Genomic DNA, 17,894 nt, shown 5'->3' on the forward strand with positions numbered 1-17,894 from the left:
ATAAGATAACTTCTAAATACAGGATGGCTTCAGCTAAATGCTAATCTATTGATGTCAATTTACGACAGACTATCGTTTTAGCATTAGCAGAAGACATTCCTATGATCCAGTAGGAACATAGAAAATATTTACACATTAATTTTCATAATTTTATCAATTTCCTAATTCATTGCTAGGTGGGCATTTTCCATTCTAAACAATTCATTAAGCTGGTATGAGCAGGAATACAATTGGAACTGAACATTTAGTTATCATTAACATTCAGATAGCAGTAGAAATTAATGACCACTATTATATATAGAATTATATTTTTTCTACTCCTAAGCAAAAGCAAATCCTAAAATCATCTAGTAAACATTTTCAGGGCGCCTATGCATTTCAGTAACTATTATATACTCAGGTGAGTCAGTGGCGATCCTTATCAATGCTCTCAGGTGAAATGGGAATACCCTTTATCAGAATAAAGACAGAACACTACTTTAAAACGATGCCAGCAGAACAGTAAGACCAGTCATGCAAATTCACTTCTGGTAGACCATGTTGGATGCTAGGGGCGGAGCCACTAGAGGCTATTCCTCTTCCATGGCAATTCAGTCAAATGGGAACATATCCAACACCCACTTTATACAGTTGCACTGGAAACACTTGTGCAACTATGCCTAAGTCCGTTCCAAGCCTCTTTGGTAGGCTTATATCGTCCATCAAATCTGCTTCCGTTGTCTTCTTCCGCGTTGGGCCTCTTGATTCAGGCCTTCCATGAAAATAATGCTTCTCAGTATCTGTTGGAGTGTCCTCCTGGCAAACACTCACAGCTCACTCAAAAGTCTCAATGTCTCAATGCAGTGCACCAGTGTCTCTCCTCTGCGGCAGGTACTACAGATATTGTGCTCTTCGTTGGCCGTCGGCACAGATCATCTCGTGCAGACCCGGGTACTGCTTAAACAGAAAAAGCAATAAAATGTCATGTTCAGCTACATTCTCAGGCTCCAACACTCGTTATTCAGTGTCTTTCATTTTATTTTTACTTTCAACATGGGTACTACAATGTAGTGTCTTTTGCCAATCTTGGATCCTCCCGGTGCACTGCCCTTCCGTTGGAGCAAAGAAAAAGGGGGGTTTGGCCAAAACTCAGGCCAAGGGCTCAAGGGACCGCGCGCTGTCAGAGGTTACCAGCACATGACAGGTAGAAAACTGAATCCTCAAACAAGCCGTGCCATTAACAACAGGGATCCTTCTCTTTCGCTCTTTTGACCTGAAACTCTGGTTCTGTGGCAAAAAGGGAACCAGCTCCTCCTTCTTGTCTGATGTCCAACGCCGTCTGACGGAGCAAGCACGATGCTTTGGAGATGCCATTGAAGGCGCGCTGGCAATCGCTCTCCAGCCTTGCTACTTTCTGGGTGCTGGGACTGTAGGTCCAAGACGTCTGTCCTTCATCTGTAGCTGTCACTGATGGGAATTAGGACTCATCTTAATCATCGTTCTGCATGTTATTATGACTCTTCCTTTTATTCTGGAAGATCCTGCAGAACCTGGTGATATAAAAATCTGACACAGCTGTTAGTTTCCTTCAAAATAGTACAACAACAATTCATTGTAATTAACAATGGGACTGCAGGCAGATGGCCTGCAATCTTCAAAGGAGTGGCCAGAAGCCATGGGGCAACTCTGGTCTAGAATGCATTGTCACTCTCAAAGGCAAAGGCAGTACTTCTAGTCTCTTCAATTGGGTACTCTTCATTATCCTCACTAACTTCAATGTGAGAGCATTATCCTCTACATGGGAAGTCTATCTGCTGAAAACTCTTTAAATACATTTTACATTACTTGTACAGGACTGCAGACACTTCTAAAATGATTCTTCTTAATAAAAAGAACCTACATTGTACGTTTTAGGACCATGCTCTCATGTTATAGGAGCAACAGGAAAATCTAAAACTGCTAATTCAACAGGTTTTCTTATCTATAGAACAATATTTCCTTCAAAACATTTTTTTCTAAGGATCACATGGGCATCTTCCCTATGTTCTACATTTTATCCAAACTATGCAACATCAGCTCTAATAAGGACTGTCAGTTTATTTACACGGACTAGCTAATAAAAAACTAGCAATGCCCTTGCAACACTACAATAAACTACCCACCTCTAATTCCCCTTAAAGGTCAAAATAAGAGAACAGCAGTCTAAACTACTGATCCTGTCATAATTTCATCAAACAGGATGGGCAGTAATAAAACCTATATATTTATTCATTTTATTAATGATAACAATGTTTAAAACAGTATTACTGAATAGCCAATTAAATGTCTCATTATTATTTCACAGTTGAGACAGGCTAAAAAAAATTGAGAAAAGGAGAGAGCAACATACATATTACCTAGCCTTAATTTGTAGAGGTGCTAGCCTCCTTCCACAATTTTGACAGTATGAAACCTGAAACAGGTTTCACTTCTGTCAACACTATCAACCCCTGTGTGTAGCAACTGGGCATAAACAAAGTTATAGGAGGTACATAGCACTTTTGAGAGGGCTAAAAATCCTTTTAGCAAATGTACAAATGTCATTGCCTCAGCTTTTAAGCATTAGTGCAGTATAAATATGGCAAAGCTTATCTGTTAATCAAAGTTCACATATACCGTTATATCATTGTCTATCACATGAGTGCATAACGTGCCTGTCAAAATGGCAACGGAGACCTTGCTCTGGGAGCCATGCTATGCTTCTAAATATAGAGCTGACATTTAACTCTTCCCAGCTATCCTATTCTGTGTGCAAATTTTCCATGCAGCTTTCCCTATTCAAAGTCACTCTAGAAACAGAAAGCTGGAAAGCACTTATCCCCCTGTTTGTAGTTAAAAGAATAACTTCTGCTTGTTTTTTATACATTTTTTCAATTTTCAATTAGAAGCAGTGTGCAATATACTTGTCTAATGATATAGAAGTCAGCTGTTTGTATTATACCTAAATGTATGCATTTACTGAAGCCTAAGGCAGTTTAAAAGCTGCTCTAAATGAAAAAAAAATGCTGTTTAAATAGTGCTTTTTATCCAATTTCAACATTGATATCTGGGGCACTTAAAATTGCATATCCTATAATTTTTCTACATATTAATCATCCTCAGAATGTTCTTTACTTAGCCCAGGAGTTCGAATTTGAAAATAATCATATATATCGCTATAAAAATGAGGTTTTTTTTATGCCTGCGCAGAGTGAAATTCCATATGCAAATGTCCTCATTATGCGGTACAAAACAACTTAAATTACATTTTAATGCTAGGAGGTCATAGTATGAGTATTAAGCTTTATAAATATTAAAAAACGAATTTAAAAGCACTTACATTTTTAATAATTTTTCATAATTTTTAATTCGTTTTTTTAATAAAACCAATCATTTTGATAATTCCACATAGAAAAAGCAAGCTGCATCCCTTGCCTATCATATTTAGACACATTCATTCACAAGCCTAAGCACAGAAGCCTAACTTGAAACATGAAAAGTTTTGCGCCACTTTTTTTAAAAAAGGACAGTCATATTTTAGCATCAGAACCAAGAATATGCGTATTAAAAAAACTTTAAGAAAGGAAATCATATCATATGGTTCATTTCTGGATTTTTATTTAATATTAAATAAATGACATAAGGGGTCAAACACTCAGGACACATAATACAGCGCGCTTAATAGCCATTATTTCATAAATAGCGCAATCGCTATTTACTTACAGAAGTTGGAATGTATGGGTTAGATATTTGCATATCTAACCCGTACATATCCAAAGTTGGCCAACACAAATAAATTCAAAAGCCACAGTAAGCGCTACTAAACTACCTTACCAATCCAAGGCAAAAACCAACAGTAAGAGCCGCAAAACGACTCTTACCAAACAAATGGTTGTCCAAATTCTAACTTCCAAGTTCTGAATGACCTAACGGTATTTTTTAGAATACTCACACCAAAAAGGTTCTCAGTCAGGGGTGACATCATGTGGAGGATCAAAATCAGGAAAATCAGAAATATACTGGGCTGCAGAGACAGAGAATCCCCAGAATCTCTGTGCACAGAGTACCTCCTTAGTAGAATCCTGTCCTGTCCTCCTCAGTAGGTTTCTGTCTCCTGACAAGATCACTCCCTCAGATAGCCACTTCTCTGATGAGCCTCACGTTGGAGCGCCATTCTGAAGTAATCAAAAATCCTTCCAGGGGTCTCACTGATACTTAGTCCTTTCAAACCAACAAAGAAGAAATTGGCACAGAAGCTGAAATATAAAAGAGCATTTTTATTAACCTCAAATGAGGTGAGACTACGTCACACAGAAGCCTTAGCAACTGAATGAGGCAGTCTAAGGAGTACAGAAAACTGGGGCTTTATATATGCTTAGAGTTACATAGTTACATAGTAAGCATAAATGCAAGGGGCAGTCCTGGCTCATGTAAGCATGCATGCAAAATGACTAAGATGGGCATACACGATCTACTTGCTCAACAAAGTGGGAGGAGAGTTACTTCTCATACAGCAGCAAAAATAGCCTGACAGTTATACTAGAGAGGCAGGTGCATTCTACTAGCTAGGCCCTTCTGGGCATGTGCAAAGTGGAAGATGCTGAATATAGTTTGTCCCTATGTTATAAAAACACGGGTTAACCCAAAGAGTCGCTGGGACCTGGGTGATCAGTGATACAAACAAAATGGTCCCAGATACTAGAATGAATAAACCATGACTGAGAAATTTTTAGAAAATATAAACAGCATTGTTTTTATTCACAACGTGTAACATAAAAAATTATTCATAGATTTCATCCATATATAAACACATTTGATGCCCCTAGGAAAAGGACAGGGAAGGGTAGTGTTGGATAGTGGGGGTAGTGGAATGAATATGAAAATGGTCACTATGACCTGAATGAAACAGAAATAATAAATGTTTAACACACTTGAAAAATCACGGTTCCTAAATTCATTCAGAAAATATCATGCCTAACCAAATCACAAATGATACATCAGAAAAAAGGCTGAAAATGCAGAGAAGTGTCGACGTTTCGACCCAAAACAGTGCAGGTGTAGAATAAGACCTTGCTAGAGGGTCTTCATCAGGACAAGGGCACGGACGAGGGCAATGAATCTTATTGTGAAGAAATGTAATCAAGGATGAGGAGTTATCAGACACGTGAATCGGGATCCTGGAGATCTTGGTAGGGCAAGACGACCGAAAAAGTTTGTATATGCTTGGTCTCACCACTTACAACAATCAGTCTTGTTCTGACACAGTACAGAATGCTGTGCTCTAATGTGGGGGTCTTGATAGGTAAGTAATCACGATTGATTGTATCCGTTTTCTTGAACTGGTTTATCACCTATCTCGCGGATACCTCATATATAGAGTCACGGAGGTCACGGCCGTTGTTTAGAGGATCTTCAAAGGATAGACGTGCGTTCTAACAGGGGTTCTGTTACTCCAACTCAGTCGGCGTTCACCGTTCGAGTGGCGGGTTTATTCATTCTAGTATCTGGGACCATTTTGTTTGTATAGTTTGTCCCTAGGCAGGTTTCAAGAGCAGTTAACACTGAGGGAGGACAGAGCACATGGCGAGCACACGCCAAACAAAATGGCTGCCAGAAATACAAAATGACTTTCACAAAGCGTATAAGATAACTTATAAATACAGGATGGCTTCAGCTAAATGCTAACCCATTGCTGTCAATTTATGACATGAAGAAAAAAAGATTTGAGAAACACAGGTTCGTTTAGATGAAAGTCCGAAGGCACTTTAGGTATGAACTTTGGATTAGTTCTTAAGATCACTGTATTCCTTTTGAACTGGAGAAAAGGTACCTGTATTGTGAGAGCCTGCAATTCCCCAATGCGTCTCGCCGATGTGAGGGCAAGAATGAGAGCCAATTTCCATGAAAGTAATGTCATGTGCGTCCGATGTATTGGCTCAAAGGGATCTTTCATGAGCTGTTGGAGAACCAAATTCAAATGCCAAGTGGGAGGCGGAGGCCTCACCGGGGAAAAGACTCAGAATAAGCCCTTGAGAAATTGTTTAATTAGTCTTGAAGACCAAAGAGAAGGTCCAGATGCAGAACGTTTGTAGCGAGAAATCGCTGCCATGTGAACTTTTATGGATGAATGAGCTGCTCAGGAGCCATGCAGTCAGGTGTAATGAATCTGGATCCGGATGCCAAATCTGTCCATGGGACATTGTGAGAAGATCCAGAATCGTCCGCAAAGGAAGAGGAGGGACGAGCGACAGAAAATGGAGTTCTGTGAACCAGAACCGTCTCGGCCAATCAGGAACTATCAAGATCATCTTGCACGGTTCCACTTTGATCTTCCTGAGAAGCCTCGGGATCATTGGAATGGGGGAAAGGTTTATACAAATGCTCTTGACCAAGCTATCGAAAGCGCGTTCCCTGATGACCCTCGATGGTGAAGCCTGCTTGCGTAAGACTGGTATTTCTTGTTGGTCGGGGTGGTAAATAGATCTATTGAGGGTTTGCCCCACTGTTGAAAAATTTCGTCCAACACCACTTGGTTCAGTTCCCATTCGTGACTGACCGACGATAGCCTGCTGAGTCTGTCTGCTTTTTCATTTAACACTCCTGGTAGATGTACTGCCTGCAGCGATATTCCGTGAAGAATAGCCCACTCCCAAATCTCCTGGGCTTCCCGAGACAATGGAAGAGATCTGGTACCCCCTTTCTTGTTTATGTAATGCATGGCCGTGGTGTTGTCTGTTCGGATGAGAACCTCCGACCCCTGTAGTCGAGGGAGAAATGCCTGAAGTGCCAACCTGATAGCCCTGAGTTCTAGGAGGTTAATGCGAAGAAGATGGTGTTGGGGCAACCAATGCCCGCTGACATGAAAATCCTGAAGCACCGCACCCCAGCCGTCCAGTGACGCATCCGTTGTCACCACCTGAGGAGACGTATTGCTTACGAAGGATAGACCTTGGGAAAGGTTTTCCTGTTTTGTCCACCACAAGGTCGCCCTTTTCATTGCAAGAGGGATCCTTACCTTGTCACAGATTGAGCCGTTAATTTGTTTCCACTGTTTGCCTAGCTGCTCTTGAAGAGGCCGCACCCGCAATCGGCAGTGAGGAATCAGAGGGATGCATGAGGAGATCACCCCCAGAAGGGATATGTAGAGGCATACTGAAAGACACCTTCTTCTTCTCAAGAGCAGTGCCATGGCTTGCAGAGTTTTCTCTGCCTTTCTAAGGATGGGAAAGCGTTGTTGAGATTTGAGTCCAAGTGGCCCCCAAGAAACGCGCTGTCCTGGAAGGAATGAGAGATGATTTTTCCTTGTTGAGAGTAAGATCCAAATTCTGGAATAGGTTTGTCCATGCGTTGACTGCTTCCCTCGCAGCCTCCCTGGACGGGGCCTTCAGCAACCAATCGTCCAGGTAAGGGAAGACCTGAAAGTGACTTTTCCGCAGAAAATCTGCCACCGGTGCCAGCACCTTGGTAAAGATCCTTGGGGCAGAGCGAAGTCCGAAGGGTAAAACCCTGAATTGAAAGTGGCTCTTGGCTACTGTAAACCGTAGAAACCTCCTGTGTGCTGGGTAAATGGGTATGTGAAAATACGCATCTTCGAGATTGAGCGTGGCCATGAAATCCCCTGGATTGATGAGACGCAATATGTCCTGAAGCGAGACCATCCGAAAGAATTGGGAAATGAGATAGGTGTTGAGCTCCCTGAGATCTAAAATCGGGGGCCATTTCTCCAGCGTCTTCTTTACCAAGAAGAACCTGGCATAGAAACCTTCCCCTTTTTGAGATAAGGGGACCAGCTCCACAGCTCCCTTCAAGAGCATCTGATAAACTTTGAGCTGAAAGAGATGCAGATGTTTTGACGGAATGGCAGCAGGGGGCTTGGATGGTGAGATTTGTGTGAATTCTAAAGTATGGTCCTTTCCAATGACGTTGAGCACCCAACCGTCTGATATTATCTGCGACCAGTTGCAGAGATAATGAGATACCCTGCCTCCTACCGATGTTGTTGTGGAGGTGGGTACAGCAGGAAGAGCCAGCACGCCGCTATTGTCTCTTGGACGTATCACGTCCCTGGTGGTTCTGTTTCCCTCTGGCGTTTGATCTTGAGAATGTCGAGGTTTGACCCTGTTTCTGATGATAGGGTTGGTAGTATTGTTGTGACGATTATCCATATGAAGAGTACCGCTGCTGCTGGTATGAGCCTCTGTATGTGGTACTCTTGCCTCTGGCACCCCTGAATGGAGCCTTTAGGTATTGAAGCGTACCCAGAGACCTAGCCGTCTCTGTGTCCTTTTTAATATCTTGGAGAGTATCATCTATGTGTTTTCTAAACAATGCCACTCCATCGAAAGGAAGGTTCAAGATCTTATTCTGGATCTCCGGCCTGAACCAAGTCACTCTGAGCCACCCTTGGCGACGAAGAACCGCTGCCCCAGCTAGTGAGCGAAAAGCTGTTGTGGCAATGTCCATGGCACAATCGATTATCTCAGTTGATGTTTCTTCCCATTCCTGTAGTGTCTTCTTCACGTCACCCTTCGCTTCTTGGGGAAGTTGATCTAACTAAGGTGAAAAGTCACACCATAACTTGCGGTCATACCTGCCCAGTATCGCCAAAGCATTCACTGCCTGCACCAGAAGACTAGCCATCGAAGAGAATCTTTTTCCTGTGTTATCCATTCTCCTGCCCTCCTTATCAGGGGGAGTAGTCAAAGGCGCTGCGGGGTTGTGGGACTTCCTCTGTGCAGCCTGCGAAATTACAGAGTCTTGTTTCGGGTGCCCAGTCAAAGACACCGGACCATCCTCAGGAGCTTTATATTTCTTTTCAAGGCACGGTAGGACAGGAACCACCGTAGCCGGATTCTTCATAGCCTTAAGACCTTCATCCCATACATGTTGTACAATAGGAATAGATCTGGTCACCTTCTTATATGGCTCTTTAAAGTCATAGAGAAAACATTCAGTGGCAACAGAAGGAATAGGTTGCTGGAATCTGCTAGATGCTCGTTCCATCAACTTATGGAAGCCTCCGATATCCACCGGAGGGGAACCCACAGGATCTGGACATGGCGACGCCGGGTCCGGGATCACGTACTCATCCCATTCCACGCCCTGATTAGGCCTGTCATCCGAGGAATCATCTTGTATGTCCGGTAGTGTTGTAGGTACATGTGGTGTAGGTGACTGCGGCTGAGAGACCACTTGAGCTGGTAATTCTGGAGAGATGATCACAGGGGACGTAGGGGCAGGCAAGGCTTGAGTTGCTGGAATAGCAGCAGGATGAGAACACCTTGACTTGTAATCCTGCAACATGTTATGGAGATCTTGCAAGAGAGAAGTAGGAACAGATACCATCTCTTGGCCTGTGAACCCCTGTGGTTGAGCAGAATGTTGATATGAGGATATTCTCCATCTGAATCTGTCTCCTGACATTTAACCAGCAGTTGGGATGGACTGTGCGCATACCCAAACGAGTCCTGATCCTCATTCTCTGAATCCTCATCTTCCTCCTCAAACAACAAAGCGGGAGGCAAGGGGGTAACCCTCCTTGGAGACGTCATGTCCGGAGTAATTCTTTTCAAAGAAATAGTAATTTTCTCCATCGACGACAGTATCGTAGACGATCCCTTCATCGATGGAGCAGTTAAGGATAAACCTGCCGTCGTTGATGTCATCGACGGAATAGCCACCGTCGCTGGACGAACTGCCAACGGCGATATGGGCGTCGTCAACGCTGTCGTCGACGAGACCGTCGACACTCCTGCCGTCGTCGTCGTCAATGTTGCCGTCGTCGAAGCACTCGTTGACGACACCGTCGTCATCACCGTCGTTCACGAAATCCTCATCGTCGCTATTGTCGCCGATGTCCCCGTCTACATCCTCGTCGACGTCGCTGTCACCACCGTCGACGACCCCGTCGCCGCCGCCGATCCCGTTTTCGTCGACCGTACCGTCGACGAGCCCGTCGACGGCACCATCTTAACCTTGGACTTCGACGCCTTTGTCGACGGAGCCTTCTGCTGCGTCGTCGATGACTTGGAACTTTTGTCTGACTTCTCAGAAGACAGAGAAGATGGCTTTTAGAGGGCTGGATCAGTCTTCCTCATAGTGGACGGCCTAGATGGTCCCTCCCTCTCCTTTACACCGTGGTGAGGAGATTTGACAGGACTCTGGCTCTCAGACTCACAGGGGGTCATTTTTGAGGTCTTCACTGGACGCTCCACAGAAGGTGAAGGGGAAGCCCTACCCCTTTTGACTGACCTTCTAGCAGATGAAGCTGAAGAGGAATTCTCACTGTTGCTGGACGCTGTGTCTTTCCTAGACTTCAATTTCGGAGCCAAGTGAGGAGCCAACCCTCACAGTCCCGGAGGGTCTTAGTAGAAAAGGTGCGGCAATATATACAATCTTTATGCCTATCCTCAACATACAACATTTCTTGCCACAGGTGGAACATGACTTGAAAAGGGCCTTCTTCTCCTTATCAGACATCTTGGAAGGAACAGCCAACAATCCTGAAGAAAGAACTGAAGAAAATCTCAAAAGAGTAGAAGATTGAGCAGAACGTGTGGTAGAAAATCTGAGGCTCTGAGGTTCCTTCAGGAGGGTTCTATGGGGTGAGGCTCTTCTGATTGGCTGATGCTTAGTTTTGGTCTCTTTTACAAAAAGAGGCGGATATGCTACAAAAGGGAATGAGGCCTAGGCCTTTTTCTTTCTCTTTTGTACCTACTGCTATGTTATTTTTGTTACCGAGACTCCCATTCCGACGACGGGGAATGATACAAAAGCATGGGAATCTATGAAAGTTGCAATACTGGGGCAATCTGTCCCTCACCTTATCTTACCTTGTTTAAAAATCCTTGGGAGAGATCTTTGCTAGCAAGGTTTCTATTGGACTCAATACGGTGTAGACTATGTTTCCCTCAAGGACAATATGATTGTAATTCTATTCTAACCTATCCATGTGATGGAACTACATCACAAACCTTGGACTATCTGGTATTATTCTGCCCAACGTACCACTACCTATACATTTACAGATGTTGGCAAATCCAACTATTATAGCAGCTGTTGTGTCTTTCATAAAAAGTGCTTTATAGTTGAATGGAGCTATTTGCATGTAAATATTCCTTTATATACAGTAAAGTAAGATGCCTTTTTTACTCCGTTTTAAATACTAAGGGGGTCCTTACAATGGCATAACGATCGCCACCGCCAAGTCAGCAGTGGCGACTGTTGCCACTGTAAGGAGTAATACCCCCGCCATATTATAATGGCATGGGGTATCGCGGCGAACACAAAGTGCGTCCGATGCTTTTCCGCAGGTCAGCAATCGGAACGTGCGGACTTGGGCCACTAATATGGTGGCAGTGCCTAGCAGCTACTGCCATCCATATTAGGATGTGTGCAGAGAAAGGTCTTTCCATGATGGCAAAGGCTGGCGGGGAGTTGCTTTGGGGACCCTTTGCGGGCCCCTGGGGTGGTGGGGGGTGCACTTGGGGGGTACCCATGGTACCCCCCGTCCATTTCCATGCACAAGGTGGCAGGCACGGAAATGCGCAACATGGCAATTTGACATTGCGGCGGAAGCTGCTGTAAGCAGCACCCGCTGCAATGTTAAACTGCGGAATGCGACCACCAGGGTGGTAGTTGCATCCTAATTTGCAGTGCGGGACCGCCGCATGTCTGGCGGCCGTTCCTAATTTCACGAGGATGGCGGGCGGATTCAGGTCAGCCTGTGATCCTAATCGACGCCTATGTATTTATATAATATTTTTTATAATGTATATTTATTTATAGTTTTCTTGTTTTATGGTGAGTGATGTTTTGACTGTGATTTAAACATGTACTTTTATGATTATTAATCAATAATCCAATAAAGAAGTACTGAATTATTGAAAGCAACCGACTATCTGGTCCACTGCCCAGTGGGTAGTCGTTCTTAGACCAGTGCGTACCTATAAGCCAAAAGTGAAAAGTCTCAGCATTTCTTTCGATGCTAACCTTTCATTTTGTAGCCAGGTTTCTAGCTTGGCCAGAAAATTCTTCAACATTCTTCAAAATACTTCTAGCAAATCAATAGTCCAGGCCCTAGTTATATTTAGACTGGATTATTGTAATGTGCTCTATTTTGGTATACCTCAAAACAGAGCGGGTAAACTTAAGAGGATGTGGAACACAGCAGCACGTTTGCTGCTCTGTCTCCCCTCAGGCACTCATCCATTGGCGTGGCCCTCAATACACTTCGTTGGCTTTTGCTACGCAAAGAGCTGCTTTTAAAGATATGTGTCTCTGTAACGAAATCCTACATAAGAAAAGACCCTGATATCTTGTCTTAACAGAGAAACCATATCATCCCAGAAGAAATGTGAGGTTTGCAGGGCCCTCACTTGATGTGATCCACCTGGTCAAGATAGAGGATAAAGAAATCTATAGGACTTGCATAAAAAGTTACCATAAAGCTATTCGGTCTGCTCGGAAACATCACATAGCAGCCCAATTATCAGCAGCTGGTAAAAATGCCAAAATTCTTTATCAAATCTTACAGACCTTCATCAAGCCTGCAGCCTGCGAAATAGAAGGGATTGAGTCCCAGGAACTCTGTAATAACATCTCACAGTTCTTTGTTAGAAAAATAGAAGGCATTTATGTTAAGATCTTAGCCTCAAAATCTACCTCTAATACTCTGAGAAATGTGGACAGTATGGTTCTGACACACCTAAGCACAGCAGAAAACATTGTAAGCAAGCTGGTTGAATTCCCCCCTATATCAATGGAGGACATAAGCACTCTAATCATTCAAACTAAGAGTGGATGCCCTTCGGATATTATTCCAGCTCGGATCATGTCACTTCTGGGGAAGGATCTGGGTGCTGGAATTCAGTGGGTTGTCAATCTATCCTTGAGATCAGGGGAAGTCCCCTTAGATTGGAAGCGTGCTTTGGTGAGGCCTTTAAGGAAGAATAACTCCATTCCTTGGACTGATCTCACAAACCTGAGACCCATTTCTCTCCTCCCTTTTTTAGGGAAGCTTACAGAGAAGTTTGTTAACCGGCACTTATCTAAATACATCGAGAGTGCAGGGGGACTAGACCCCTCTCAATCGGGTTTCAGGCCCAGGCACAGTACTGAGACCGCCTTGCTGTCCGTCGCTGACAATCTTCATATGCTTCAGGATAAGGGGTACTCCGTTGTCCTGGTGTTGTTAGATTTGTCAGCGGCGTTTGACACTGTGTCACATGATATCATGACCACCAGATTAGTTGACATCGGTCTGGGAGGTAAGGCGCTGGCCTGGTTACGGAGTTTTTTCACCAAACGCACTCAGAGAGTCATATTGGGTCCCTACAAGTCAGAGGAGGTGGAGATCTCAAAGGGGGTGCCACAGGGCTCCTGCTTGAGCCCAACGTTATTTAACATCTATGTGGCACCCCTAGCTAACATCATGAGATCTCACGGGTTTATCCCTGTATCGTATGCAGACGATACACAACTCCTCTTCCCGTTCAAAATCATGACCCCCGAAGTGCGTAACTCCTTTGCCCAGGGGATGAAAGAAGTGGCACATTGGATGGCAGCAAACTTCCTTCAGTGTAACGTCTCTAAGACGGAGGTGATGCTCTTTGGGGAAGCCAAACGTTTGTGGACTCCTGACTGGTGGCCTCAAGACCTAGGCCCAGTCCCTGAACCTAAAGTGGTAGCGAAAGATCTAGGAGTTAAACTGGATCAGGAGCTTACTCTTAAACATCACGCCACTCAAGTAGTAGGCTCCTGTTTCCATGTTATTGGGCTTCTCCGAAGGGTATTCCCCCTGCTACCTGATACCACCAGGAAAACTTTAGTTCAGTCGCTCGTGCTGAGTAGACTGGATTACTGTAATGGTTTGCTGCTAGCCGCTAATGAGGGGATCACGGCCAGACTTCAAGTTGTGCAGAACACGGCTGCTCGCCTTGTTCTTAATGCCCCGGCTCGAACCCCTTCTAAACCCCTACTTAATAAACTTCATTGGCTTACGGTAAAACAAAGAGTGATGTTCAAAACTTGTTGTGTCATTCACAAATGCCTGTCCGGTAATGGCCCGGATTATCTAACTAAGACATTTATCCCATACATCCCCGCAAGATCTCTGAGATCTGGAGACCGTGAATTACTGTGCGTCCCCAGATTCTGGAAGACACGACAAGGAGGAAAGGCTTTGTCAGTAGCGGGCCCGAAGCTTTGGAATGAACTTCCACTTGATATTAGATCATGTAGGGAACACTTTCCCTTCAGAAAAAAATTAAAGACTTTCCTGTTTAATTATTAATTCTGGTTGAGCTTTTAACAATGCATGACAGAGCTACTTGTTTTCTGATACTGCCAAAGGCGCGGAGATACTCCTTAGGGAGTCGATTCCCAGCGCGGTACAAGTGTGCAAATAAGACAGCCCAGATGGGAGAAAGTTCCTTCAGCTTCCTTGCCTCCAAAATGTGAAACACTTTGCCTCTGGCCTCACCACAGAAATGCTCAGAACCACTCTTTTGGAAAAGACTCAAAACCTGGAGCCTTATTTACAAGCGCATTGCACCATGGGTGCATCTTTTTTTTAATGTACTGGCGCCGTAGTGTGCCTGGCCATATTTACAAGGCCATGTAAGGTCACCCTGCATGACTTTTCATGGCCTTGTAATATGGGACCCTTTCACTCTTTATTATGCATGAAAGGGGCGTTCCATTGGGTGTTGCTGTGGGTTTTCCCTGCGAAGCCTGCACACTGTCTGTGATCCAAGCATGTTGACGAAGGACCCCCTCCCTCCCGAGCTTGAAGCCAGGTGCATCAGTCGCACCGCCCTGTTTTCACATACCAACCCTTGATGAATGAATGGAGTACACGAGCCAACATACGTACTGCAGTGGGACCTGGAAATAGGGTCTCTCACCTGGGTGAAGGCATATTCAGAGTGGAAATTAGGAGGTTGTTGATAGGCCTTCGTATAGCAATGCTGTTATGCAGAACATTGTGATGGGGTCTTACTGGAATGGCCACATGCTGTGGTGTTGGAGATGCTGTGGAAGAAAATTGGGTGAGCAGAAAGTGTTACAGAAGCACACACTATCATGATACCAGTTCCACTCTCTCCACATAGTGATCCTGAAATTGAGGACCAAGAGCAATTTAGGAAGGTACCTGTGCATGAGAAAGCACACAGCATAGAGACTCCCCTTGCTTGACTAGGCTGCTGAGATTCTCATTAGGTGGTGGAGAGACCTGTAAACACCCAAAAGCTCCTGATAAAGCCCCAAGCACTTGGCGAATTGCTACAGGATTATTTAGGGTTTGGCGCAGTGAGAGGAATGCCCTGAAATTGAACTCTTCCCACCCTGCCAAACCCATGGTTTCCACACTCTATTCAGAGTTGGGGAAAACGGCTGCGTAAACATTGGCAGAGCCTCCACTTTCTCTGCCCAGGGTACCTCTTGACCCGGCAGGCTCTCTGACAAAGGACCACTGGGATGCAGTGACAGGCATCCTGCCCTAGTTAGACCCGAATGACCAGCACTCATTTTCCATGATGACACAGACAGGTAAAAGGATTAATGCCTTGTGGAAAAATCTCCCTGCCTGTTAGGCCTTTAGGTTTTTGTTTTTAAAATTGATTTACTACTTTAAGGCTACTTAGTGAAGAAAGGGCACACATAGCCCTCGTGATTCTGGTGCTGACTTATAATCAATTACACTGCGAGAGAAAATATGATAGAAAATATGATTCCATTGAGAGTTGTGTGCCATTGAACAGACAGAAATTGCCATTAGTCCGTAGATGCAGGACGAATGTGGAAATGGAAGGATTTGTGGCGAATCTGCTGGTATCTTACAGGTAGTCTGAAGCAATAGCAGATATGTCCCCAAGATATTAAACAAAATGATTATACAAACGTTTTCTTGATTTAGTTTTGTTTGTCAGATCATAGTAACATTCAGGATAAATTTATGTTATAAATGATGTCACTAAATGAATTGTATAATCTTATAAATTACAGATCTCCTCCTAGAAATCACTCTATTACAACAGCGGTGGCAAACACCTGCTGTTTGTTTTTGTTACCACTTATGTACATTTGCTCTTGAAATGGCTGTAGGCATTGTTAACATGTCTAGATATCTGAAAACAACCCCATTTTGGTAAAATGCTGTCTTTTATGGATATTGACCTTTGGTGTTTCTCTGAAGGTCGTGCCGCTTCTCCCCCCCAACACAATACCTGCCCTTTCTGTTTCCCTCAGGATAAATGTTGAGGACCAGCATCTAACAGTGGCATCAGACCATGCTGAAGATCAACCAGAAGACAGGAGGTCATGGAACCAGGAGAGGAACTCCAAAAAGAAGATACCCACTTCTTCTGGGGAATTCACCTTCAAAGGCCTCAGAAAAAAGAAAGCAAAGGTGAGTGATCACTGATAGTCAAAAGCTGGTCAAGGACAAGCCAAGCTTGAGCTCAAGGCAGCACTATGCAACAGTCAGCAGTCAAATAAGAATTAAGAGCAACAGATTCATCTCAAAAGCAATAAATGATGTCCTCTGTACTAGAAATGAGGAAGTATGGTCCCAATTGTTAAAACACAGTAATAATGGACAAGAAAGAAATGCAGGCCTATATAACATATGTCAAATTTGGCTTCTTTTCAAATGTCAAGGACTTCTCTGAGCTTAGAAGGCAGAGAACAAATAAATACAGAGTTGAATAACCTTGAATATAAAGTGTCTACATAGATAAACGGTCATTATGTGCTTGAATTCCCAGACATCTAGAGTCAAACTGGCTGCTCTATGCAGAACCTGGGTATCAAATACAGAAGATCCAGTGCCTTCATTTTAGAACACAAAAGTACCAGATTTATTGATGAGAAGGTTGTTGAATGGTGAGCACCAGGGACCAATCGGCAGAGAGCCAGTCCCCTCAAATGTGAAAGAACATAAGCAACATCAAACTCCACCCATAACTGAACTTTACAGTATCGGTCAACTCTTTGGGCCAGCTCCATCAGGAGGTGTGGAGGTGGCCAAGCTGCAGTCTTCACTACTACTGCTCTGGATAAACCACTAGAGATGCAGACAGTAAACAGACACATCAGTATCTTTATACTTCAGATATAAAGACAAAGGAAATAAGATCTTTCCAGACTTGCACGATAACAGAAAGCTGGAAAGTTACTAAGTGGCAAGCTACTGAGTGTCAGAGTGATATAGTTACTGAAAGATAACTAGGAAAAAGATCAAAACAAGGATAGTAAAAATATTAAGAAGATGATTTTTTTTATATAGTGAATTTTTCATCCGGTAAAAATAAAAAAATATTAACCCAAAGAAGGTTGAAATTGAAATTGTTCCTACCTTATTGCAAGATGCTGTGGATATTTTGAGTGCTGAGAAAGATATATTTGGCCAACACTTTTTTTTTTTAAAGAGTATTCAAGAATTGATATCCATCTCAAACATAAAGGCTAAAACAAGACAGTAACTGGTTGGACATATCATGGATAAAAGATGTAAAAATGTAAAGACTGAGTATGAATCTGAAGTCTGTCTGGAGATGCTCGTCATTGAAATCTTAGCTTTGTCATTCAAATTCTGCATTGGCCTGTTGGACAATTATTTGCAATCTTCCGAAAGCAAAAAGATTGTTTGAATTAGTTTGTATCAGGCATGAAACTTAAGATAAACTCCTAGTTGTAAATTTTAATGTGATGCTAGAAGAGACAGAGAAAGTTAAGAATAAAATAATTTTCTAAAGTATTTACAGACCGTAAAGTAAAACAATAGACTTCATTTCCTGCTTATATTGGCAGCCACACACTAGATTGAGGTTGGGTTAATACAATGCATAGAGAGATTTCAGTAGACAGACTCTTTTCTAATTAGATAAATATAA

The 17,894-nt window shown here is 43.4% G+C and overlaps 1 protein-coding gene across 1 annotated transcript in view; it reads left to right on the forward strand.

Moving 5' to 3' along the window:
- The first annotated feature begins 15,002 nt into the window (after nt 1-15,002).
- LOC144774088 (transient receptor potential cation channel subfamily M member 2-like) overlaps nt 15,003-17,894 on the forward strand; it is a 95,853-nt gene continuing 92,961 nt past the window's right edge. The window contains exons 1-2 of the mRNA XM_078659114.1: nt 15,003-15,047; nt 16,196-16,408. Of these exons, the coding sequence (XP_078515240.1) occupies nt 15,003-15,047; nt 16,196-16,408 (258 nt within the window). The remainder of the gene's footprint in view (nt 15,048-16,195; nt 16,409-17,894) is intronic.

Source organism: Lissotriton helveticus, chromosome 8 (assembly GCF_964261635.1).
Source record: "Lissotriton helveticus chromosome 8, aLisHel1.1, whole genome shotgun sequence".
Taxonomy (NCBI): Eukaryota; Metazoa; Chordata; class Amphibia; order Caudata; family Salamandridae; genus Lissotriton; species Lissotriton helveticus.